Genomic DNA, 24,117 nt, shown 5'->3' with positions numbered 1-24,117 from the left:
TGGGTTATGTTTGTTGAAACAGGGGGTTTGCATTTATTTTCTTCACGCTCCCAGCAGATTTCCAAGGTTCTAACATTCCCTGCAATTAGGGCAATAAATCAATTACTCTCCACCTGGAGAGTGGTCTAATCAGGAATCCAGAACTGCTCCATGATTTTTAATCAGATCACAATTCTGCCTCCTTACACAAACATAAAAAAGCACATTACAACAAATGAAGCCTCACTTTCACGCTTTTTTATTATTTTTTTGCTTCATTATTTTTCTTTACTTTTTTCTTTTTTTTCTTCTTCCCTAAGTGACTTCTTGAATCTGGCAAGATGAGAGTGGCGAGGAACGCCTCCGATGTTTAACGCTGAATTACCCAGCAGGCCCCTGTCCCGGAATCATTAATTTGAGATTGCTCTGCAGTGAATGTAATTCATTCTCACAAAGCTTTGTGACATCTTTCCTGAGAGAGTCATGAAATTCTCATTAGATGAGGAGAGGCAGACATGGAGAAGGGGGATGGGGGGATGGGGAGAGGGAGGGAGGGTGGGTGGACACTGTGTTGGGGGGGGGAGGGGGGTGGCTGCAGGATCGTTTATCTGCTTCATCGGGGCCATTTAAAACCACACCAAATTGTTTGTCTATCAGTGACCAATGGCATTTAAAAAGCTGCGGAGAAGATGAGGGTAGCGTGCCCCGGGGGAACAGGGGTCGGTGGAAAGGGACACGTCATGCTCACGTCACCGGGAGCCCCGGGCCCTAAGAGGATCCGCTGTGTGTGAAACACGTTCATGTTCATCACTCCCTTAACAACACACCTCATCACCGGCGGTCAGGTTCAAACGGGAGCTGAGTAAAGACTGTGCTAACCTGGCAGCTACCAGTATTCAAGTAGGACAGTTACCATTTACCATTTAGGACAGGTCGTCAGTGCCCAATTCTGACATTACAAGATATAGAATAAAACTGAAAAAAACACTAATTAAATCGGAGAATGTAACACTATTCATTTTATTTTTATGATTGGTCAACAATGTCTTTGCTGTGCTGTCAAATTGGGTTCTACGTATAACCAACTCCAGAACAAGACAGTGGAAATAAGAATGACTGAAGAGAAATGTTCAAATGCTAACTTCCCTTTCACGCAGAGAACATTATCTGCAGCAGTCTGTACCAGCGCTGTGTGGGTAGTTTGGTATCGTAGTTGTTGCACATTCTTCCTGTTCCTTTTATAAAGGCAATTAGCACTGATGATTATGAGGCAATGAGAAAAGCGCCTACCTACACACCTTCAATGATTAAGATAAAATCGTTATGCTTAATCCTTCTCTAATAGCTTTATGCTTCGGACTGCATGCTATTAACCAGTAAGTCTTGTTAACGTTTTTATGAAATTGGACACATTTTCAGCATTTTATTTATGCAATACACACCAAAGCTTAGATTTCTTTATTGAACTAAAAATACAAAAATGTTACAAACTTCACAAGTAAATGTTTTAGAAACAAATAAAATCAGAATATTCCAATATACCAAAATATATTTAAAATACCCAAGTTTCACTGATTAATTCAGATCAGAGATGCACAGATTGGTCTAGTTCTCAATCTAAAAAGTATCATGCACTTGTGTATTAAAACAATCAGGCAAGTGTAGTTCAAACATGGCCTGGTAACTTGGGGGCCTCCCATGAATATAAAACAAGATCTCTGACCAAACATCTCTACTTGGTTCTGCCTTTCATCTCATCACCAGTTCTGAATCCCAAGATTTCCATTCTACAGGTTAAATATATATACACACATAGAGGATTCAAAGGAAAAAGAGATTTATCCGGCTCCTTAGACTATAAAAACAAATTGGGATTTTCATCTCAAACACCTAAATCCTGCATGTTGTAAACCTGTGGGCAAACTGTCTTCATTATATTCTTGGCAGAGCAGTTTAAACTTTGGCAGAGCTCTGTTCATTAACCCGTCTAGGAGTGCAGACTTGAGAGCGGTCTAAACCTGTGGCTGAACCCTTGCACTTTAAACCGGGCTGTCGGGCTTCAGAGTGGACACTTGAGTGCAGATCCGGAGGGGTGAGGGGAGGGGGGGGGAGACAGCTGACTGGTTCAACATCGAAGTAACTCAGACGCTGGAACTTGATGACTTCATTCCCCCAGCTGGTCCAGCCAGGCTGAAGGTTGCGAGCGAACAGCTCGAGGCAAGCCGGGTCAGGGCCCAGATACTCTTTCAACACCTCTACGGCCGGGAACAAAAAGAGAAGAGAAAAGCCTCGGACACATCCACGCTCATCATCAGTATCAGTACGGAGGGAAAGAGGGAGAAGATTAAATTGGGAGAATGGGTTTAACTTTGTTTCTCTGTAATCAGCGCAGTGGGAAGCGGAGGACGGGGCGTCCTTGAGGAGAGTGACAATAGCTGTGCAGTCTGGAGCGCCCCTGACGGATCAGTTTCATTTACAGGCTGGGAGACCTGGCCACCCACGCCTGCTTTTTCCACCATCCTCGCATGCCTGCACACACCCCGCTTGCACTTAACTTTCTAAATATCTGAGCTGCGGTGTGCTTTAATGAGTACGCCCCCTCCCCTACCACACTCCGCTCCACACCTCCCCCCCCTCTCTCCCTCCCTCCCTCCCTCACACACTCTCTCTACCTCCACACGTCAACTTCTCCGTGCTTTCAGCGGGGCCAGGCGATGTGGACCTCAGAGAGGAAGTCTGAGCGCTGAGCATGACTCGACTTCCACAGTTTGAGTGAAGGAATGTTTTAAAAGATTGAATCGTCTGTTACATCTGTCAGGAACAGAGCCACACACGTCCCGGGGGATGTGGTGCATGGGCATTAACCTACAGAGATGAAAAAGGGACATCACGACGGACAGAATAATTTCGTATCATAATCTCGGATGTAATCATGAGGTTGCGGCTGTCCTTGTGTAGATGATTAAGGACTGGCCTCACGATATCTCCGGTGTCCGTAAAACCACACAGCAAGTCGGTGTGTAGAAACTCGAGCAAGGCAGAGCTCCTGATTGAGGTGGCCATACGTAAAAACTGCCTAAATAAGCACTTATTCCAAGGAAGTAAAACCAGAGATACTTCAGAGATATGTCAAGAGGAGCAGATACATTGGATGGTGCCACTTTGTGGTGAGGGTCTCAACTCTGAGAACGCCATATGTTGTGGTCTCCTGTCGTAAAATGTTTCAGCGACAAATGTCATGTCAAAAAAGCATTTTTTACCCAGATAAATATTAGTTGTGAAGCCTCATAATTCACCATACACTGGAGCAGAAATGTTATTTCATGCATAAAGAGCAAATGGGAATAAAAGATTTATAATAGCCATTTCCAGGGCTGGGCCGGAGTGGGTTTTTTTGCATTGATTGATTTTTTTCAAGATGCAGTTTCCAATCACTATAGTAACATGATATACTGTTTGAAGGCATTACAACTCACTGCTCTCTCTATAGAACCTATTTTAAGATGCCATTGTTTAGCGACAAAAGTTCCTTACTTTGTAACATGTGGGTGGTAAAACAAGCATGGGGGGCCCTCACCTCATCTACTGACTACACAAATCAAGGTAATGTCAGCGGCATTTTCCCAGGAAGGGTCCAGCAAACCAAATGCATAATAGTTTCTCATACTAAAAAGCCACAATAATATGTATCCACTCAAAAACAGAAAATATTTTCAGTGAGAAAAAATAAGCTTCCACTTCCACTGTTTGAGCTTCTGTAACTTTGTTCTGACTCTTAGAAAACAAACCTGAAAGGGTTTCCTTTCAGACGGCACCAGGATTATGCCTGTAGTGAAAAGGGTTCAAGAACAATAGCATTTTATTTTGGGCATATCCTGTTCAAGCTTGTGTTAAGACAAGGGGGCGATACTTAAGCAGTTAAGCAGCACCCGTAATTAAGTTCCCAATCGTCTTCCATTCATTTTTTTTTTGGCCAGTAACAGGCTAAGCACAAATACCCACAATCCACAGTGCAGCCATTTGCAATGAATGGAAGATTTGCTACCGTCACGGGTAATGCTACCACCTGACGCATCTCTAATCAAACTGTCTGTGGTAAAGCCCAGGAACCCTCCATGGTGTGCCCTCAGGACGCTTCATTCACCATGAGAGTGAGAGAGCCACACAGCAATCATCGCCGTGCCTGGGGCCTGCTTTTACAAAACACGTGCAATACAATTCACCATTCAGCCATAACTCACCACGGTCATTTTGTAGCATTCAATATGAAATGAAAGACATTACTTCTGGCCGATGTGAATAAGACCTCCAGCTTGGCATCGGTGCGGGGGTTTCTCCAATTATAAAGTGTATAAACCTTATAGGGCACCTCCACATGAGGCTTATTCGCCTGCAGACAATATCCCCTCCCAACTTGCGCTCATTATGATTTGAGGTGTTGAGTCTGCCAACAGTCCAATTAAGAAATCATGAATGAGGCCTTTTATGACCACACATCAACTAAATTACACATCACAAAACGTGCGTGCGTCTAATGACCCTAAAATTCCTGCAGTGAATCAGGGTTTTTAGGCAGTAACATTTGTAACCATTGACAGTAGATTCTGGTCAAACACTGTAGTGCTAACTATCCTTTTTTTGTGTCTGTCAGAAGGAGAAAAATGCTTGAATCCATGAAAATCAGGAGGTCAAAAGGAGTTTTATGCCAATTAGTGACTTTTTTTTTTTTCACAGCAGAATACTGCACAAGAAATCTATATACTCTATTTGTAAAGTAATTTCGCAGGGCCAATTAAGACATTCTGCACATACCATGCAGCACACCTTTTGCGCACTGTAACTTTCTGGAGGAAAGTGAAAAGGTGTAAAAACGTAGCGTCTCCCTCAGCTCCAGCAGCGCGGCTGGTGCCTGGTGTCGGAGCAGAAATGATTGGCAGTGAGGGTGAAGGAGTCATTGTCTCGCGCACACGCTCTGCCTCCAGGGTGAGTCAGCTCATTTCAGATGCACGCCACCAGCCGGGGGTGAGCCCAGACTCAGCGCAGCGTCACTGGCTGTGGTGGGGGCTAGGGGCTGGGGGCTGGGAGCGCTGCCCTCGCTCTCCACGCGGCCTGGCCCTGGGGCCACGTCTAACGCAGCGGCCGCTCCTGCTTACAGGACCCGGAGAGCGCCGCCCCGCAGGTCCAGCACCGCACCTTCAGCTCGGGGGTCAGGAAGTCTCAGCAGAAGAGACGAACGAAACATTTCTGAAATACGTTCCGCATTTTTCTGTGCGTGTGCTTTAAGGTGTGGTATTGTAAGCCAAACAAGCGGCCACGCCACCCTGTACCTTGCTGCTACAGCATGGTTGACACTAAGCAGGCGTGGACTTGGGTAGTACATGGATGGGAGACTTTCTGGGAAAGCCTGGCTAAATTCCTAACCTGGCTCTCTCTACCTGCCACCTAATCATCCCCCCGTTGAATTGAATTGGCTAAAATAGTTCTCTCCTTCTACACCTCAGCCGACGTGTGGTGAGCATTCTGGTGCAAAATGGCTGCCGTGCATCACCCAGTTGGTGGTCGTAGAGGTGCGTTTCCCCCTCATCACTGTAAAGCGCTTTGAGTCGTCGGCTGGTAAGAAACATGCTAGATATTATATGCAAGAAATTAATTAAATTGAAATGGTGTGGTACTGTAAGAGTTGTGTGTAAGAGCAGTGTGTCTGTGCTTTAAGGTGTTTTATGGTAAGAGTTGTGTGTAAGAGCAGTGTGTCTGTGCTTTAAGGCGTGTTACTGTAAGAGTTGTGTGTAAAAGCAGTGTGTCTGTGCTTTAAGGTGTGCTACTGTAAGAGTCGTGTGTAAGAGCAGTGTGTCTGTGCTTTAAGGTGTGTTACTGTAAGAGTTGTGTGCAGTGTGTCTGTGCTTTAAGGTGTGTTACTGTAAGAGTTGTGTGTAAAAGCAGTGTGTCTGTGCTTTAAGGTGTGGTACTGTAAGAGTTGTGTGTAAGAGCAGTGTGTCTGTGCTTTAAGGTGTGCTACTGTAAGAGTTGTGTAAAAGCAGTGTGCCTGTGCTTTAAGGTGTGTTACTGTAAGAGTCATGTGTAAGAGCAGTGTGTCTGTGCTTTAAGGTGTGCTACTGTAAGAGTTGTGTGTAAGAGCAGTGTGTGTGTTTCGCTCCGTCTCCAGCTGACCTGTCACCAGTTCTCATACGCAGTTCACACTCCGCTGGAAGCATATGGCTTCTTCGCAGTGTTGCATGCGGTTATGTGAAAGGACCGAGCGGCTCGCTGCTCTTCAGCAGGTAATGTGTGGTGGCATCTTCCCTGGGTCATTCCACAGGAGGTCTTCACAATGGGCCCTGACATTTAAGCTCCGCGGCTCCATTTTCCCATCCCCTCTGCCGAGGCGTCTCCATCACAAAGGTTAGTGTGTAAACCGGGGATACTGGAGGCAAGACCACTCGCACTGGCTCTTCTCAATTACGTATATCAACTTATTATGATATTTTCATAGCACGCGCGTGTGCGCGTGAAATGTAGTGGATTTCGTTTAGGAGAATGTCCTCTGAGAAGTGTGCATATCTTCGCAGCTAATAACAAAAAATCTCTTCAAGCAAGCTTCTCCATTGGGGTTTACACGCTGCTTTGTCAGTGCATGCCTGTATGTGTGCAAAACCGGTCATATGGGACCGAACTTGGTAAAGGTTCAGTCAAACCTTTTCATTTTTATGTACCAGGGAAAGCCCCAGTGAGACTGTCTCTCTTTCAAGGGGGACTTGGCACCCTTCATACAAATAAACGGTTGTGACGTTTCTAGTTTAAAATGCTGGGGCACTCTTGGGCTCAGTTGCAGTGGGGCTCCATTCAGTGCATATGAGCATGGTGTCGCTTTCTGCCTTCACTGGTCCCTGCTATTCACATGTGCGTTCTCCTCTACCGGGAACCACAGAGAGACTTGAGTGCAGTCACATTCCGTGCAGAACAGCACTCATAAACCACAGGCAGGCTTTTGTCTTTAAGGCTGGACACTGTTTAGAGGGATCAGAATGGGTGTGTGCACAGCAGTCTAGGCTGAGGGTTGATAAACATACTCTTAATTAAACAGCTAAATAATGTAGCATGTTCATGTAAAACTGGCTCAAATCTGTGCATCTTATATTCAAGAGCAAATACACAGCAGGGCAATAGAAAAGGTAGATATTGGATATGTTTGTTGCCTTATTGGCCCAATTAAGCCAGAGCATCGGGTTAGATTGAGAGCCCTACTGCCCAGGAATGAAGTTTGGGCACTCTTGATAGAAACAGTGTCAGTAAGAGGAGGCCTCTCCCACAGGGAAAACTGATGGCAAATAAGAAGGCAGGGGAACACAGCAGTTCTCTCGTGATGTCACCCTGTCAGATGAATGAGTTCTTACAATTAACGCAGCATATCCTCTCTCGCAGTAAGGAGCTAACATTCTGTTGCCGTTTAAGCAAAACCAAGCTTATCGGTTGTTATTTTTTTGTTTGAACGTATTACACAAAGGTTACATTTTGATACACAAGATATGAGACTGTGAGGTCTTAATCTAACGTTTCAAGTAAATAACAACGTGTGGGTTAAACAACACAAAGATGAGCTTTGACGCAGTGCATATGAACAGATTGCAGTTATTTACAGTACTGTGACCAGACGAGATGAGGGAACGGAGGCAATCTGTTGTTCATATTCTATGTTTTAATAATAAAATTCTTTCTTCTGCTCCCCACAGGGCAGTGAATGAATTAGAAATCTGCCGGAGCATGGCGAGACTTTGCTGGCTTTCATGTTGCTGCACTGCCCTCTACTGGTGGAATTGCACTGCATACAGTATCTGCACCACCTTTTTTTTTTTGTTTTTACCATAAACTTTTTATTGAGAAGATTTGATTTTGCCATATCTTTTTTTTTTTGGGTACTGTTTTATAATAAGAAATGCGTTATATTTGTGTGTTTTTATTATCTGCACATGCTATTATTGTCTACATATTACATTATTTATTTAAGGAATTAGTAAGCCACCATGAATGAAGAAGAGAGCACCTGCTGTTTAAAAGCACACACGACTGTGGAGTGGGGTGGAGTGGGGTGGGGTTGGGTGGGGTGGGGTGGGTGTCTACCTGCGATGGAAGGCTTGTGAGAGTGAAGCACTGAGGGCACACTGACGATCAGCCTGTGGTCTGGCAGAACGGGCTCTGGTGCTTCTGAAGAGCTGCTCAAGAGAAACCAATGGCCAGCGACTGTGTTACCCAGGTGGTCTGACAGAAACATGTTCACACTTCAACATGTCAGAGCCTGTATTGAAGGGTTAGCTATATTTTTGTCCGAAACAGCACCCAAGGGGTCGTCTGAAAAGGGTAACCGCATGCTGTAATCCTGAGCCCACGTGTTTGCTAATCAATAAGAGGAAAAGAGTACATTTAAAAAGAGTGCAGCCTCATATTATAAAGCCAGCCCCACCTCTTAGTGGACTTGGTGTTGTGGTTAGTACGATGCAGGAGACCAGGGTTAAAGGCTCACCTGTTCCTTTTTTTCTATTTGTTTAACTCGCTTTTAAAAAGATTATACAATAACAAATTAGCTATCCAGAGGGTTTGGGAAATGGCAGTCTTTACTGAAAAAGGTCCATTGGAGCATCTCTTAGTTTAGGGGGAGAACAGAGTTCGCTTCGGTAGTAACATGAAGCAAAACATGGCCTTCTGCCCTCGGGGTGCTGTTGAGGGCAAAAAACTGCATTGAGCAAGTCAGAGTGAGGTTTTTACCTGACTTTCTGCTCTGTCTTCCCGCAAACTCTCCCCAGCACCAACATTTCATACGGCTTCTTATGCGGAGAGTCGAGAGGAAACACAAACTCTCCAGACCTGGTTACCTAGGAGGCAGAACATGGTGATGCAATGACTTGCAGACAAACATAACAGAGAATACAAAGATACGAGCCCAAAACAGCATTTATTCCCAGCACTGGGTTAAAAAACTAGTGTTGTGCTTGGATTCATTTTAGTGTGAAAGGCTGGTTTATTGTCGCTCGACTGAAATCGCAGAATGTTCGTGAATGTTCTAATGTCACCTGACATTGACTATGGTCTTTGTTTCATTTAAAATATATTTAATTTATGAAGTATAAGCCAGATGTCATGGTTGCCCAACGGAGTATAAACCAGCCTTCACAGATGCAGATTAAGCCGAGCCCAAGACTGAATTTAATTTTTAATGGCGGTTCTCCATACAGAACTCAATTTAGTCCAGGACAAAGCTTAATCCAAGTCTGTGAAACCAGCCCATAAACCCATAATGCAGTTCACAACTATTTGAATCAGCCAGGCCCAACCCGCTTCTCTTCTTCCTGTGACGGCCTTGCCTCACCTTGACCCAAAGCCACTCGGCCAGGACTTCCACACCCCAGTGGGGGTACAGCTCTTCCCTCACGAATCGCAGGTGCTTCTGACGATTGGTCACCCAGGTGGCTACCAGACAGCCCGGGGCGGTCAGCAGAGGGACAGGAAGCCGTTTGAGCTGTGACGAGGGCAGGAAGCTGTACCTGCAGACCCCGGACAAAGAGGGCAGCCATGTTTCAGTCCATACTGCTCCACTGGAGGCTTTGCATGCTAATGCGAACGATCACAGCATCTTTCTCAGCCTTGTAATCACTTCTTTTTCACCAGGTGTTTGAAAGGCGCAGTTTGTTTTTCAACCATCATTTATAAAACAAAGACCTGTTGGCAGCTGTCAATTGCTGCATTCCTCTTATTACATTAAGAGTGCAGCCATCTATGTATTTGATTTATCATACTTTTTAGAGGCCAGCGTACTTATTTTCTATCTCAACCGCTTTAAGCACCAATGATGCATACATATGAACAAGTGTCACATAACTAATAATCATAAATATGTCTTTGACATTAAAAGGCAGACTACGCTGTTATATGAAAGTATGCTACGCCAATAATTTCACTTTACTGTCCTCTATCTGGCTTGTCTGATGTTAATCTAGGGTCCTGCTTTTAACATGACATACTGAATAAATGTCACTGCACCCTGATAGACAAATCTACAATACAGCCTCCCAGCAGGGAGTGGTTCCAGGCATAAGTTAAACAAACTCACTTACTTATTACACAAATTATGATGGAAAAGAGGAAGATGACTCTGCTAACCTGTTGCTTCTTTTGACAGATTTGTTTTCCCATGGTGGATCCAGAACAATGGCTTCAAACCTTTTTCCATCTGAAAATAAAATGTTGAGAAAGACAATCAGCGTATTGTGGATGTCAGATGTCATTAGTTTCAGTGAACTAGATACTTGTACTTAAATATGAGTTTCTTCATTATGAGCAATACAAAAGGGGTTTAAATGACATCCTTTAAATCAGCTTATGTTTCCCAATGTCCCAACACTAGATGGCAGAAATCCTTAGGAAATTAAAGAAAATGTGTATTGCGTGCATGCCATTGTCCATAAAAAAATTCTTTTTAAATCACATTTCATATGACATCCATCAAAACAATTTTTAAATGTTAACACTAATTATTAATCCAAGAATATCAGGCATTGCACCACAGCAGTGTGGCTTTGTGGTTAAAGAGCTTGGCCTGTAATCAGAACATTTGATTTCCAGCTGGGGACAGGAATCATGGTACTTCCCTTTCATTATCCAGCTGTATGAATACATCTAACATAAGTTACCCAGCACTAGGTAAACTGCTAAACCAATCAATAATAATGTCTTAAAATGGTAACCTCTTCAAAAAAGACCTGCGTTTCTAAGCTAGTGGTTCTTTAACTTTTTGAACCAACTTCATATGTGGAACCTCAATGGATGTGAGACTCCTGCATCATTCATTCATTCATTCATTCATTCATTCATTAATTCATTCATTCATTCATTCATTCATTCATTCATTCATTTATTATCCTAACCCGCTTATCTTGAACAGCGTCGCAGGGGGGCTGGAGCCTATCACAGCATACATTGGGCGAAAGGCAGGAATACACCCTGGACAGGTCACCAGTCCATCGCAGGGCACACACACCATTCACTCACACACTCATACCCACAGGCAATTTAGACTCTCCAATCAGCCTAACCTGCATGTCTTTGGACTGTGGGAGGAAACCAGAGTACCCGGAGGAAACCCACGCAAACACGGGGAGAACATGCAACATGGGGTGATTCGAACCCAGGACCTCCTTGCTGTATGGCGGCAGTGCTACGTGCCGCCCTGCATCAAACAATACACATTTATTTCATACCAACTCAAATTTGGAAATGTCCATCATTATGTTAATTAAGACAATTTTGCAACGCAAACATTTTCCATTGAGTGAGTCATAAAATAATATTCTTTTACAATAGTGAAGGACCTTTCCAAATTTGAGTTACTGTTCATTTTCATCACTATGTTAGGGGACTTAGAATGAACACCATTTTCTGTGGCAGCGGGCCCCAATGTGAGATCTTTTCTTTTTTGACAGCTACTTTGTCATATTTCCAGCAGTTCATACACCAATGTCCCATTCACTTACATGGTGACAGGGTGTAAGCCCTTAAATAGCACAGCTCAGAAACACAAAATGTGACTCACAGTTCTCCAGGGGCTGCATTCTGCTAATGTCGGAAAGTAAGAAGTTGCAATGTGGTGGAAGTACATATCGCTCTCCCATCAGCAAAACTTCTCTTGCATGGTTAAGGGGGTTTTCTGTTATCCGTGTGAACAAGTCCAGTTGCTCCATCGGACACTCGTCATCATCACCAATAACCTGCACAAGTTTTTGCTGACTGTTGTCCACTAGAGGAAGCTGTTTTGCCATGTCGCACAAGTCTGCCAAACGACCATCCTCAATCGGAATGTGCAGTTTGCCAACATTTTCTGTTTGACAGAAGAAACCGCAAGAACGACCCTCAGCTACTATGAGCGCAGTTCCCTCCAAAATGATTCTCCTGACCTACACAAAAGGAAGAAGAATATGATCAAGATTCAAAAACATTAATAAATAACTAAACAAATTTATATGGTGAAAATGCACTATTCCAGTTAATAGAAGCCACGTAACCTTTTCATGATGAACCAGTGAATCAATTTCTCCTTGGTTCAGCTCTTTATGTTTGCGTTTCCGCTTCTGGAAATGGACATAATTATGGCGTTAGCATCGTTGTTCATGTCAACTAACGTTATAATACCAGTTAGATTATTCTTCAGCACAATGTTAAAAATGATGGGAAGGGGTTCTCAAATTGTAATGTTACGTTTAAAACTAAAATGAAATTGATGGTAAATGGACATAATTGTATACAGCGCTTTACACAATGAGCTGCATCAGGTTCAGGTGTCTTGCTCAGAGATACGGGAATCGAACCAGCAACCCTCCGTCTGCCAGACGACCACTTGCCTTTTTATTCGTAGTGTTTCTCATTTGTTCATCCTCCAAATGCAATTCACTAACCACTTCCTTTGTATTGTTCTCAACAACCCGTGGACTGCGGGCAGTTGCACCGCCAGCAGTGGCGTCCGGTTTGAGACTAATGTGAGGCTTGGCAATGTCAAAATAATGTTTTTTGAAGCAACATTTTAAGTATTGTCTTTGTTCAAGTCCAAGACAATGCTGGTAACTTTCGTTAATATACGAACACTGGTCCAGCAACCACCCTTTGGTATTTCTGAACAGTATTGACATTTTCTACACAGTTAGCGTATGCTAAATTAGCCAAGTAGCTTCTGGTAGGCAAGGATACTCTAGTCATTGCCAAGTATGAAGAAAAATCACATTACGCCAGCATTTGCGAACACCAGTTTAATCTAAAATCGTAAAACATTACGCTCAAATAAAGTATACAGTGCCTGCATAAACAGCGTAACCCAGCATTGCCCTCCCTCACAGAATTATGCATACTTTCTAGAGGAAGCAGCCATGTTGCTTTTTGTACGCATGCGCAGTTATTCACACGCGCGCGATGTATGACATAAAATACGAAAATATTTCTGAACTTGTCTGTGCCGCGATATTCAGCCTTAAGTTTCTGTTCCACTGAAAAAAAGATTTAGGTTTCAATCAAAATTACCTTTTTTTTTTTTTACTGTTGCAAATCATCCCTCCGCCATTCAACTTTCAGGATAATAGACCTTTTGAATGATTAGGCCATGTGTATGGTGAAATGAGTAGGTTATAATCATCTACCATTTCTATCTTTGGAGTCGATTTTCTCCAACCTTGCTTTTGGATGATGTTACAGGACATGAAAAATTGTAATTTCCGCAATGTTCAATAAAGTATGCAAATACACTAATTTACATATTTTGTCGGAATTTATCTTTTCAAGTCCATACCTCATGATAATTGAAGTATGTACCTCTCAAATGATCTGGCAGACCAAATATGCTTTTTCGGTGGAACATAACTATAAGCATAGCACTCAATTGAATGTTGTATTTCTCACGACTTAATAAGCACAATAATCAATTATCACAAATGACCCGCAAATGACCCGCCTGGATACCACGTTTGGCAAAACATTGCATAGCAATCGTTACCAATACCCCCACGAAAAACTATCAGAATCGTTTTATCCGCGCGTTTTTTTCCAGTACACTGGCAACCTCGGTCGCTGCAACCAAGCGTCTTGGCTCCAAAACATTTCCGTAGTACATAGTCGTGACGTAATACACTGAAATATTTGGTTGACTGTTGCGGCGGGTAAAGTCGGTCTGTATTCCAGATTTGTTTTCATTTGAAAATGCTGTTAAAAGTGCAATGCAAAATTACAGGTAAACCGGTTGTTCCGTTTTTATTCGGGCCTAAGCGGCAAGCCTAGTGGATAACTAGCTACAATACGTTGTGTTTATATATTTTATGAGCATCCATTCGAGCTCTAAGAACATGGCCGACTCCGGTCTCCTGAACAGTGGTTGCTCAGTACCTTTTGAGAAAACTGTTACACAAACAATGAACAAAATCCCACGAAAAGTAGTGGTATTTGACTGCCGTCTGGAAAACGGAGACGCCATCGAGAAAGTCCTGGATATCCAGGGCATGGAGTTCAGCGAATTTCTGAGGACTGTCACCAAGGTAACGCAAGGTGCTAGCTAGCTAACTAGCTAACAGTTATGTTGTTGATGGTGATAACGCATTTCGGTTATGTCACCATGCTTGTTAGATGCCTAGCCCGTTGGCTAACGTTAGTTTCATGAGATTCAGTAACTTGGTTGTGAAGAATTTTAACAAGCTGTTCATTTTTCAGCTTTAAAGGGATTTTTTACTTTTACTTCTTTGCTGTCTGCATTTTCCAGTGTTACCAGTTTCTGATGAGCAGACCATTAATAAAAATGACATTCACATTGTGCTGTGATGCAAATGATTACAGTGGAATATAAAACACTTAATAATCAATAGTAATCAATAATCAAATTAGTTAATTTGCAGACACATGGCCACTAAACGAGATATTTGGCAGATAATAAATCATTCAAAGTCAGCAAATTACAACATGACAAACCTGCATTGTGTAAAGACGTTTATGGGAAAAAGTATGAAATAACTCAATTGCAACTGGCACATTGTGGCTTGCATTACTATTTCTGGCATAATGTGGCTTTTGAGTGTAAATATTCCCTCTAAAGATGAAATGCATCTAATCAAGGTAAATTAATAGCTTGATAAAATTCTGGGATTGCAATTGTGGTTGGAATGAAAACCAGCTTACACAGTGGTCCCCAGGGTCGTATTTGGAAACCTTTTCTTCAAGGCTTTGTCGATCAAAGGACACAACTGCTTCCTCGGTTCATTGATAGGGTTCATCCTGTGGCCTTCGACTGTCAAAGATGCAACATGATGGTCTAGATCAGGGGTCGGCAACCCTGGTCCTGGAGAGCCGCAGGGTGTGCTGGTTTTTGTTTTCGCCTTAATACCAGCAACTGATTCATACCCAAGAAACCAGGTGAGGCGAGTTAACTGTGTAATCCACTGCTTTAATCGATCAATTAAGTGCTGAGTAACGACAAAAGCCAGCACACCCTGCGGCTCTCCAGGACCAGGGTTGCCGACCCCTGGTCTAGATGCTCTCAGAACAAAAAACAGTTATTTTAAACAATGGCGTCAACAGGGGTAAAGATGCACCAGTAAGCGTGGACCATGGCCTCGTAAGGAGTGAAATGGTTACTGACCAATATTAGACCTGTTTGACAGTGTTTAATAGGTTTTGCTCTTATAAAGCAACCAAACTGGGGATTTTATTAAAGTCACTGGGCTCTACCTGTCTGTGCTGTAATAAGGTTTACATTAACAAAAACAAATCCTTTTATAACCCTTGTGCTGGTCACCCAGGGTGGGAAGGATTTTAAGTGGGCACTACAGTAGTTATTTATGGAGAGTTTTTGATTTGAGTTCATCATTTTTAAATTGTATTATTTGATTTTAGGAGTTTACCATATCCTCAGAAGAAACATTTGTCCTGTTGACAACAGACAGGAGGGAAATTGATCTGGACAGATTTGGTAAGTATTTCATGTCCTGAAATCAGATATATGCTGCAAGGATCCTCATTCTGATGCAGAAAGACATACTTTTTAATGGTCATTCTTAGGGCTGGATATCAAAATTCAAGTAATTGGTTGTCTAAGAATTAAGTTCTAGGCCTGTGAGTGGCTGTCTAACGGGCAAGTCGTAGGCATACAAAAAGAAACAACATGAACGTTACTCCTGTAGATGGAGCTCATGTGTGCTATTGAAGCAATTCACTCCTTACCATAAACGTGTTGAATTTCAATGCCTTTTTCCTACAGTGAAGGGTTCTGGTGGTTGTGTAAAGGTGTGGGGGCTGTTTTCCATGCATTGTTTCGGTGCCCTCATTCTCTTAGAAGTCAAGGACAATGCTAATCACCCCATTGTGCAGCACTTTTTTCCTGCTGGGTGGTGACAGTGCTCCTATTGACACGGCATGTGTGGTCACCCAGTGGTCCTGCAGTGTTCCAGACACTGGTAGATACTATGCCGTGGTGAATACAATATGCTCTGGCACCGTGTAGTGGCCCAACACCTTATCAAGGACTTCATATTGACAGTTCCACCTTTTGGGGTTTTACCTGAATGTAAATGAAATTCCAGTGAAGTATTGCAGAAGTCTTTTATCTTGTTGTGCACCACCTATGAAGTTCTGAAACACGCTGTTGGGCTCAGATGGAAAAGTCCATTCAGGAAAACACTCCAAACTGGATTCAGTTATAAGGGCCTTTATTTCTGCAGAAAAGAGTACATCCGCCAACAATAAAAAATATAAATGATTGGCAGAAATCCTTTATACACATTGTCACCTGTCTCTCAGCTACTTAGACTGCCTGTATCGGGTGGAGAATAAGAAGCAAAGTTGAACAGGACAATTTGTTATTCATGTTATATTAAGTGTTTGCTGGTGATACCAATAACATTAAGTTAACCCTTCATTGCTCTGTTTTTTTTCCACTTGTGTATAGAGGAGCTGAAGGATGGAAATACTTTGCACCTTCTTCGGTCAGTTGATCAAGTCTTGTCAGTGTCAACAAAGGAACGCATCCTGTTCCTCCCGCACTATGACACACTCATCAAGAGCGGCATGTACGAGTACTACGCCAGCGAAGGACAGAAATCCTTACGTGAGTCTGCCAGACCTTAACTCCTCCAGATGCATTGGCACAGCTGTCATTCCTGTCGTGAATGCATGGATTTATTTGTCTTTACAGCTTATGCTTTTGCTGAACTTATTGACAATGCATTGTCTGCAACTTCAAAGAATGTTGGGGTCAGGAAAATAGACATTCGATTGGTGAGTCACCTACATTTTATTTCCTTCCAGGGTAAAAGCAAAAGTCTGGATGTTAACTGATATTTTTGAAGTTTTTAATGGTTGATGTTTATCGTTCACCCCTCAGATGTTTGATGAGTCTCAGGGTAAGCCTGCAGTGGTCGTCCTGGACAACGGGTCTGGCATGACATCAAAGCAGCTGAATAACTGGGCTGTCTACAGGCTGTCCAAGTTTAGCAGGGAGAGCAGCGCGTTTGAAAGGTCCGTTTGATTAAGTGTCTGCTTTTTTTCTGAGATTAAAGATCAATGTTTCCAAGAGTGTTTTTTTCTTTCTGGAGGAGCAGCTCATAAGACATGGGGTCTGGGGGCTAAATTTAGAGTTGTAAGAGCTTGTCTCACACTCTTCTGTGTCCTTGAGAGAGAATATAACCGTCAGATTTCTGACCTCTTTTTCTGCCCTCCCATGCTTGCCCATCTTCAGAGATCTAACGTAAATGTGGTAATGGGGGAGGGAAAAAGAGATAATATATTTTCTTTCTCTTTATATTAAAATCAATGGCAACAGACAATTAACCTTAATTTTGGAGGAACTTTCCTGACTTTCTTAATCAAGCTAATGTACCCAGCTACAGTAGCAATGCATTCATCATGTGAATTGATAGGTGATAACCTATTCACTCAGACTATTCATTCAAAATCCGTTTGCTGTAGCTGGTATGCCTTACGTGGTCTTTCTCCACTTTAATGCAGTGATCATACGGCCTATGTTCGACCTGCTCCAGTTCCGCGCAGTCTAAACAGTGATATATCTTACTTTGGAGTTGGAGGAAAGCAGGCTGCTTTCTACATCGGGCAGGCAACCAGGGTAGGTGCATTAACACCGTCTGCTGAGACTCATGTTATCTTTTTAGTTCTTGCTGTTTTGATACAGTTCTTACTCCTCCAGTTAGCAGTATTATTGGCACACTGTCCAAGCACAAAGCCCCTTCTATCTTTTCCATAGTATTGTGATGGAGTGAGTAAAAATATTTTTTTTCATATGCAAAGCGTTACTGTGAGTGTTTATAGCTGTGATTTTTAAATTGTTAGTGTTTTGCGGTGTTTTTGTTATTGTAATTTATTGTATGGTAATGCAGTATGTATTTCATATTGCTGTCCATTTTCACAGAACTGTTATCCGTATGTCATTTATTTGCACAAAACTGTTGTTCATTTGTGTTTTGTTAGATGATCACCAAGCCGGCAGGATCGATGGATGTTCATGAGCTGCTTCTCTCAAAGGAGGAGTTTGAAAAAAAGGAGAAGAATAAAGAAGATATTTACAAGGGTTTCATTCTAAACAGAAAGGTTTGCCACATTTGCCACATGTATGAAGTTTGTGTGACGTATATATATTTCCTATGATAAGTAATGTTTGGCTTCTGATTCCACAGTGCGTTAAAGTACTCACCAGTGGTTCCTTAAACGTTTAGAAAAAATTTAGAAAATTGGAAACATTTCATTTAAAATGTTTTAGGCATAATAATATGCCAAAGCATTGTGTATCGAAACCCCATTCCTGCCCCCCAGACTACCCTACACTAATATGCCCTACGTGTTGTGTCTACACACCCAATTCCTGTCTACCCTACACCAGTATGCCCTATGTGTTGTGTCTACAAACCCCATTCCAGTCTAATCTACACCAGTATGCCCTACGTGTTGTGTATACAAACCCCATTCCAGTCTAATCTACACCAGTATGCCCTACGTGTTGTGTATACAAACCCCATTCCAGTCTAATCTACACTAGTATGCCCTACGTGTTGTGTCTACAAACCCCATTCCAGTCTACTCTACACCAGTATGCCCTATGTGTTGTGTATACAAACCCCATTCCAGTCCACCCCACACCAGTATGTCCTACGTGTTGTGCTTGTAAACCCACTCCTGTCTACCCTACACCAGTATGCCCTACAAGTTGTGTATATAAACCCCATTCCAGTCTAACCTACACCAGTATGCCCTATGTGTCGTGTATACAAACCTCATTCCTGCCTTCCCTATACTAGTATGTCCTGTGTGTTGTGTATGCTGATGTAAAACTGGATTTAGGCACTCAAAAAAGAAAAACAAATAAAAAAAAGAGTATGTGAGCAAATTTAAGGTAAATCTGCCTTCTGTGAGAGAAGTTGCTACGTTCCTGTCATATTCTGAAGCTCAAGGTGACATGTTTGTATTTAATTGGGCGTGTGGCCTTTCCAGCCAGGCGACTCGTCCCACGTTACCAGTGAGGACGAGCGCTTCCTGCACAGCCTCATCGCTGAGGAGACAGAGGAGGACCACTTCACCGCCGTCGTGCTGACCGGAGTCCAGCCAGAGCACATCGCCTTCCTGAGGGCTGACTTCCACCTGTGGACCAGGGAGCTGGCGTGAGTGTGCACCCTGGGGCCTGTATCCACGTAGACCTATGGAGTCCATGTAGACCACGTGACCAAAACCTGCATCCAGCTGAACTAGGGTCGTACAGAGCCCTGGGCCCTGACAGCTGCCAGCCAGGAGATTAATAAACCTTTTGCTTGAGCCAGTTTAGCATTTTGTTCCAGATTCTGACCGCTGGGTATGAGATTTTGCTTGTAATACTTTAACTGTCATATGAGTGTCAACCAAGACTGCTGCCTTCATAAACTCATGAGAATATGCTTTGGTAAATTGTTGGTTTTATTCATTTATAATCTTTGTTTCAGGCATGTGTACCATTATTATGTTCATGGAATCAAAGGAAACGACATGAGGCCTTCTACAGTTGACATAGATACCACAGGCAACATTGACATTCGGGTGAGGGGAATTTCACAACTGAATTTTTGGGAAGGACTGAAGAATATTCTAAACTGTAGTCATTTGCCAATGAAAGCTGATTTTATCTTCAAGCTTTTTTGTTTCCATTGTATTTATTTATTTTACTCTTTTACCTATCAGCTTTCGTATGCCAAAATGGTGAATTGCATGGTTATTTAAAATCTCTTATATTGACAGGGGTGCATATCATATTTGTCTCTCCCAGATCTGCTTGTTCGAAAAGCTGAAGATACCACGGATTGTGGACCTTAGGGACATCATAAATGACATGCAGACTTTGTACATCAACTCTTCAGTGGACTCATTTGAGTTCAAGGCTCAAGTGGACGACGAAGGCACTGCGGAAGGCATCCTCCGATATCACCCGTTCCTTTACGACAGAGAGACGTTCCCCGAGGACCCGTACGCCATACCGTGTAAGCGTAAAAAGATTCCAATCCGTGTGTGTCTGGGGGTGTGTGTGTCTCTGTGTGCGCGTGTGTCTTGGGGTGTGTGTGCGTCTTGGGGTGTGTGTGCGCGTGTGTGCGCGTCAGTTAATATGGAGACTGCCGTCCCCCCCGCCATAACGCCTTGCTTGTCCTGCTTAGCTCTGCTGGCGGATGATGAGGAGGACTGCGTCATCGTGAATCAGGAAGGGCGAGGGAAGAAGCCTATATTTGAGTGCTTCTGGAACGGGCGGCTGATCCCGTACACCACCGTGGCAGAGTAAGAGGCCCCCATGGCGGTTCACATACACAAGCTTCAGCGGGGCCCCTAACTCCTGCCCTGATGTCCCTGGTCTCCTCTTCTAGGTTTGACTGGTGCGCGCGGCCCAAGAAGTCGGGACCCGTGCCGGCGGAGTGCTACAAGCGCATCTCGGGAGTCCTCTTCACCAACGACAAGTTCCAGGTCAGCACCAACAAGCTGACCTTCATGGACCTGGAGCTTCGGCTCAAGGACAAGGAGACCATCTTCACACGCATCGTCAATGGACAGGTATCTCTCACTGTCAAGTCATTGTGTTCGCTTTGAGTAGAGACACTATTCATGTATGTATGTAGACTTTCCTGTGCCCGTTCAGTACGTTCCATCTGTTATGAATACATACGCCCAATTTTTGCCAACGGCTCAAACATACTTTTTTCAAATCTTAAAAAATGCTTCTATCTGTCTCCTGCAGGAACAGCGAGTGAAGATTCACAAAGAGTTCACTCAGTGGCTGAAGGACTGCCATGAGAAGTGGGACAAGCAGATTAAGTTTTTGGGGTTTAACGGCACCATGACACGGACGGACGTCACGACCAAAAGAATGCAGAGTCCTTGGGCGAGGTTTACGTCCATCACGTGGGATGGAAAAACATACAAAGCTGGCCAATATGTGAGTCCTCTCATATAAAAAAATCATGAGTAAACAAGGGCACCAACACTTGAGAAAATATTCATATAAATATTAATATGGTTAATATTTAATATGAATGTGTCGCTTTTCTCCCCACTGCAGGTGAAATCTATGAAAACTCACCCCATTCTGTTTGGCACCATTGTGCAGTTCCTCCTCTATGGAGATCACGATGGAGACGTGCACTCGACTGGAGGTCAGGTCCAGGTGGCTATGGTATGAACAAGGGCAACAAATACATTCTGATTTGTTCTAAGCCTTTAGACCTTCAAATGTGTTCCTAATGTACATCTGCACATAATGTGGACATGATCACAGATTCAGTTACAGATGGAAAGGCTAGCAGGGCCTTCTGATGCTGAAGTCATGGGAATGTGAGGCTGTGTATTCAGTTACAGATATTACTTTTATTACGATTATTATTATTATTATTATTATTATTTAATGTTGTTTTCTGAGATCAGATTGGAAATGTTCTGCTGCAGTTCGCTGTACGGTCATGTGATGTCAGAGCTATTTGTCTCGGCAGGAGCCCAAGGCCATTTTCAGTGAAGTGAGGACCATCCCCATCTCAAAGATTGACCGAGGAGCCCCTCTGACCGTCATCAAGAAGTACATCGATGATGAACTGGCAAAGTGAGTCCCTCCGGTTCCGTTCCTCTTGCTGTAGAATAACGCTTTTCAGATATAACGCTGTTGTCAGATCAATGATAATGAACATTTTTAAGGGTTATTTGACCCACTGTACAGTTGGTATTGTCAGAATGTGGAAAAATGATTGTTTTTATTTGAGGCTGTAGGATTGGGAGGGCGAGACCAAGGCTTCCAGGGCTGACAATTCCATTGTATCATTACATTTGGAAGACCAGCTATTAAAAAATACAATGCTGAAAGTAAATGTAAATGTAAGACTTGGCCTGATTGTTGTGGTAAAGCTGCTATTTCTGTCCTGCCTCCACCACAGGCTGCCAGACAGGCTGAAGGTGACCTGGCCAGAGGGGAAGGAATGGAGCCAGAAGGCTGTTCGTCCAGCCGGGACGGAGTTCGGTAACGTACTGTAATCTCATTACACTCCTGGCTAGACTGAACCAGCTTCAACGTTGAGGTTTTGTTTGTGCTAATTGAGATGGACAAATGCATTTGCTTGTGAGCAGGATGTGCTGAATTGCCTTGCATGCAGCACTTAGTACATGTGTGCTTGGTAGCCTGTTGATTTATTTGCCGATTTATTTATTTGGTTCCATTAAAGGTCCGATACACGTCGAGATCCTCAATAAGAAAGGGGAACCAATGACACGGATGCCTGGATCGAACCACACTTCATCAAGGAAACTTCTGATTGAATTAAAGGTTATTTGGCATGGTAAGTATGTGACAACATAACTTATGAATGAAAGATTAGTACAGATGAGAGCATAGAAGTCCAATAAATTTTCCAATATTATTTCTTTATTTCACGACATGTCAAACTTCATAGGGGTGGCTGGCTGAGAAAATAATCCCCAGATTATAAAGTGTTGTTGGATGGCAAAACTAGTATAAAAACATTTTCCCTGAAAGTCTCAGTAAACAGAACGTCGTGAATTGGATCTGTATGCTCAAAGCCCACTGTGTTTGTTGTGACTTTACTCGGCAGTTATTGCATCTAGACGAGTGCTCACTTATTTTTTATGTTGCAAACAATAGTTTTTTTTATGAATGCTGTTTCTCATATTGTGAGAATTTATTAATAGCTAAATAATAAAACCCGTTTGTATGCTTCCTTCGTACAGCTCCTACTGGTGATGTCGAAACAAACTCTCACATCTGTCAGCATGGCGGAAAATGGGCATATTGGTTTAAAACCATGGGTAACTTACTTTTGAGATGTTCCTGCATCTTACCATGTTCCTACTGCGCAGTATATGTGTCTTTGTTAACCCTGCTGCTCTCTGCACACCTGCATGCTCGAGGGTTAAAGGTTAAAGGTTAAAGGCCATTGTGCTGCTCTCCCACACAGAGAACCTGAGCAGGCTGGGGAGGTACACGCTGCGTCTGCAGACGGTTCTGAACGAGGTCAACGCCAGCGTTTGTGACATGGAGCTGCTTCCGTCCTGGGAACTCCAGTTCTCCATATGTGGTGAATATTTCTGTCATCGTGAGCAGGTCTTACACGCATTTGTGGCTACATTACTTATTGCCAAGTCTTAATGTGAAGCACAAAGCAGTGGACACACCTCCTGTCAATTTGTTCTCAGATGATTTATTGATTTTATTCCCATGCTCAAGATTTTGTCATGTCACGAGTGCATCGTCTCTATTGGTCAATCAGAATGATTTGTGTTTGGCAGCTCTGGGAATGTATCTTTCAGTGTGTGCCGTGGGGCACACACTCCTTATTACAATACCAAAATGTATTCATGTCCTTGCATGTACATTACATTACATTACATTATTGGCATTTGGCAGACGCTCTTATCCAGAGTGACGTACAACAAAGTGCATACCCATAACCAGGGATAAGTTCGCTGAAAGACCCTAGAGGGAAGTACAATTTCAACTGCTACCTGTACAACAAAGAGAAGGACGAGGGCCAATTGTTTTTTTTTGTTTTTTTTTTTAACAAACAAACAAACAAACAAACAAACAAACAAACAGAGCAAAAGTGACCAAAGTTATTTATCCAAACACTGCTTACCTAGCCAACTAAAAATACAGATACACAAAGCAAGTCACAGAGACAACAATTAAGGTTCACAGGGAGGTAGGGAGGGATGGGGAGAGGTGCTGCTTGAAGAGGTGTGTCTTCAGCTTGCGCTTGAAGGTGGGGAGAGATTCTACAGTTCTGACCTCAACGGGGAGTTTGTTCCACCACCGTGGAGCCAGAACAGACAGTAGTCGTGAGCGTGAGCATGTATACTCAGTGAGCGCTTTATTATGTATTTATTAGACATATTCTTTTAGACTTAAGTCTTCTGCTGCTGTAGTTCAGAGATACTCTTCTGCATACCACTGTTGTAATGTGTGGTTATTTGTGTCACCTTCCTGTCAGCTTCGACCAGTCTGGCCCTTCCCCTCTGACTTCTCTCATTAACAACATGCTTCTGCCCGCAGAACTGCTGCTCACTGGATGTTTTCAGTTTTTCACACCATTTTCTGCAAACTCTAGAGACTGT

General features: G+C 43.1%; 2 protein-coding genes across 2 annotated transcripts in view; one reads left to right on the top strand and one right to left on the bottom strand.

The window, feature by feature from the left end:
- Nucleotides 1-1,422: 1,422 nt before the first annotated feature.
- mettl4 (methyltransferase 4, N6-adenosine) lies at nucleotides 1,423-13,362 on the bottom strand. The gene is made up of 8 exons (XM_061239546.1): nucleotides 12,363-13,362; nucleotides 12,027-12,092; nucleotides 11,558-11,918; nucleotides 10,129-10,198; nucleotides 9,338-9,512; nucleotides 8,737-8,843; nucleotides 8,095-8,186; nucleotides 1,423-2,234 (listed from the first exon to the last, which is right to left on the bottom strand). The coding sequence occupies exons 1-8, from the start codon at nucleotides 12,645-12,647 to the stop codon at nucleotides 1,933-1,935; spliced, it is 1,458 nt and encodes a 485-aa protein (XP_061095530.1). The 5' UTR covers nucleotides 12,648-13,362; the 3' UTR covers nucleotides 1,423-1,932.
- Nucleotides 13,363-13,628: 266 nt separating this feature from the next.
- The window catches only part of smchd1 (structural maintenance of chromosomes flexible hinge domain containing 1), a 31,387-nt gene continuing 20,898 nt past the window's right edge, over nucleotides 13,629-24,117 (top strand). Inside the window, exons 1-19 of the mRNA XM_061239545.1 lie at nucleotides 13,629-14,036; nucleotides 15,385-15,460; nucleotides 16,436-16,594; nucleotides 16,682-16,764; nucleotides 16,871-17,004; nucleotides 17,494-17,608; nucleotides 17,971-18,090; nucleotides 18,988-19,154; nucleotides 19,470-19,563; nucleotides 19,790-20,000; nucleotides 20,172-20,289; nucleotides 20,376-20,559; nucleotides 20,744-20,941; nucleotides 21,065-21,178; nucleotides 21,492-21,598; nucleotides 21,927-22,009; nucleotides 22,212-22,325; nucleotides 22,735-22,812; nucleotides 22,962-23,081. Coding sequence (XP_061095529.1) covers nucleotides 13,821-14,036; nucleotides 15,385-15,460; nucleotides 16,436-16,594; nucleotides 16,682-16,764; nucleotides 16,871-17,004; nucleotides 17,494-17,608; nucleotides 17,971-18,090; nucleotides 18,988-19,154; nucleotides 19,470-19,563; nucleotides 19,790-20,000; nucleotides 20,172-20,289; nucleotides 20,376-20,559; nucleotides 20,744-20,941; nucleotides 21,065-21,178; nucleotides 21,492-21,598; nucleotides 21,927-22,009; nucleotides 22,212-22,325; nucleotides 22,735-22,812; nucleotides 22,962-23,081 — 2,491 coding nt within the window. The 5' untranslated portion in view covers nucleotides 13,629-13,820. The remainder of the gene's footprint in view (nucleotides 14,037-15,384; nucleotides 15,461-16,435; nucleotides 16,595-16,681; nucleotides 16,765-16,870; nucleotides 17,005-17,493; nucleotides 17,609-17,970; nucleotides 18,091-18,987; nucleotides 19,155-19,469; nucleotides 19,564-19,789; nucleotides 20,001-20,171; nucleotides 20,290-20,375; nucleotides 20,560-20,743; nucleotides 20,942-21,064; nucleotides 21,179-21,491; nucleotides 21,599-21,926; nucleotides 22,010-22,211; nucleotides 22,326-22,734; nucleotides 22,813-22,961; nucleotides 23,082-24,117) is intronic.

This window comes from Conger conger, chromosome 4 (genome assembly GCF_963514075.1).
Source record: "Conger conger chromosome 4, fConCon1.1, whole genome shotgun sequence".
Taxonomy (NCBI): domain Eukaryota; kingdom Metazoa; phylum Chordata; class Actinopteri; order Anguilliformes; family Congridae; genus Conger; species Conger conger.
Note: the sequence above shows the minus strand (reverse complement) of the source record. Positions and strands in the feature narration are given on the sequence as shown.

What these genes read in the sequence shown, in the direction of transcription:
- mettl4 (XM_061239546.1), bottom strand. Translation starts at nt 12,647, where the DNA reads ATGTCAATACTGTTCAGAAATACCAAAGGGTGGTTGCTGGACCAGTGT. An exon ending in GAAACACTACGAATAAAAAG is followed by an intron (nt 12,093 to 12,362) that starts GCAAGTGGTCGT and finishes GTCCATTTCCAG; the next exon opens with AAGCGGAAACGCAAACATAA. An exon ending in AAGACAGAGCAGAAAGTCAG is followed by an intron (nt 8,187 to 8,736) that starts GTAAAAACCTCA and finishes TCTCTTGAGCAG; the next exon opens with CTCTTCAGAAGCACCAGAGC.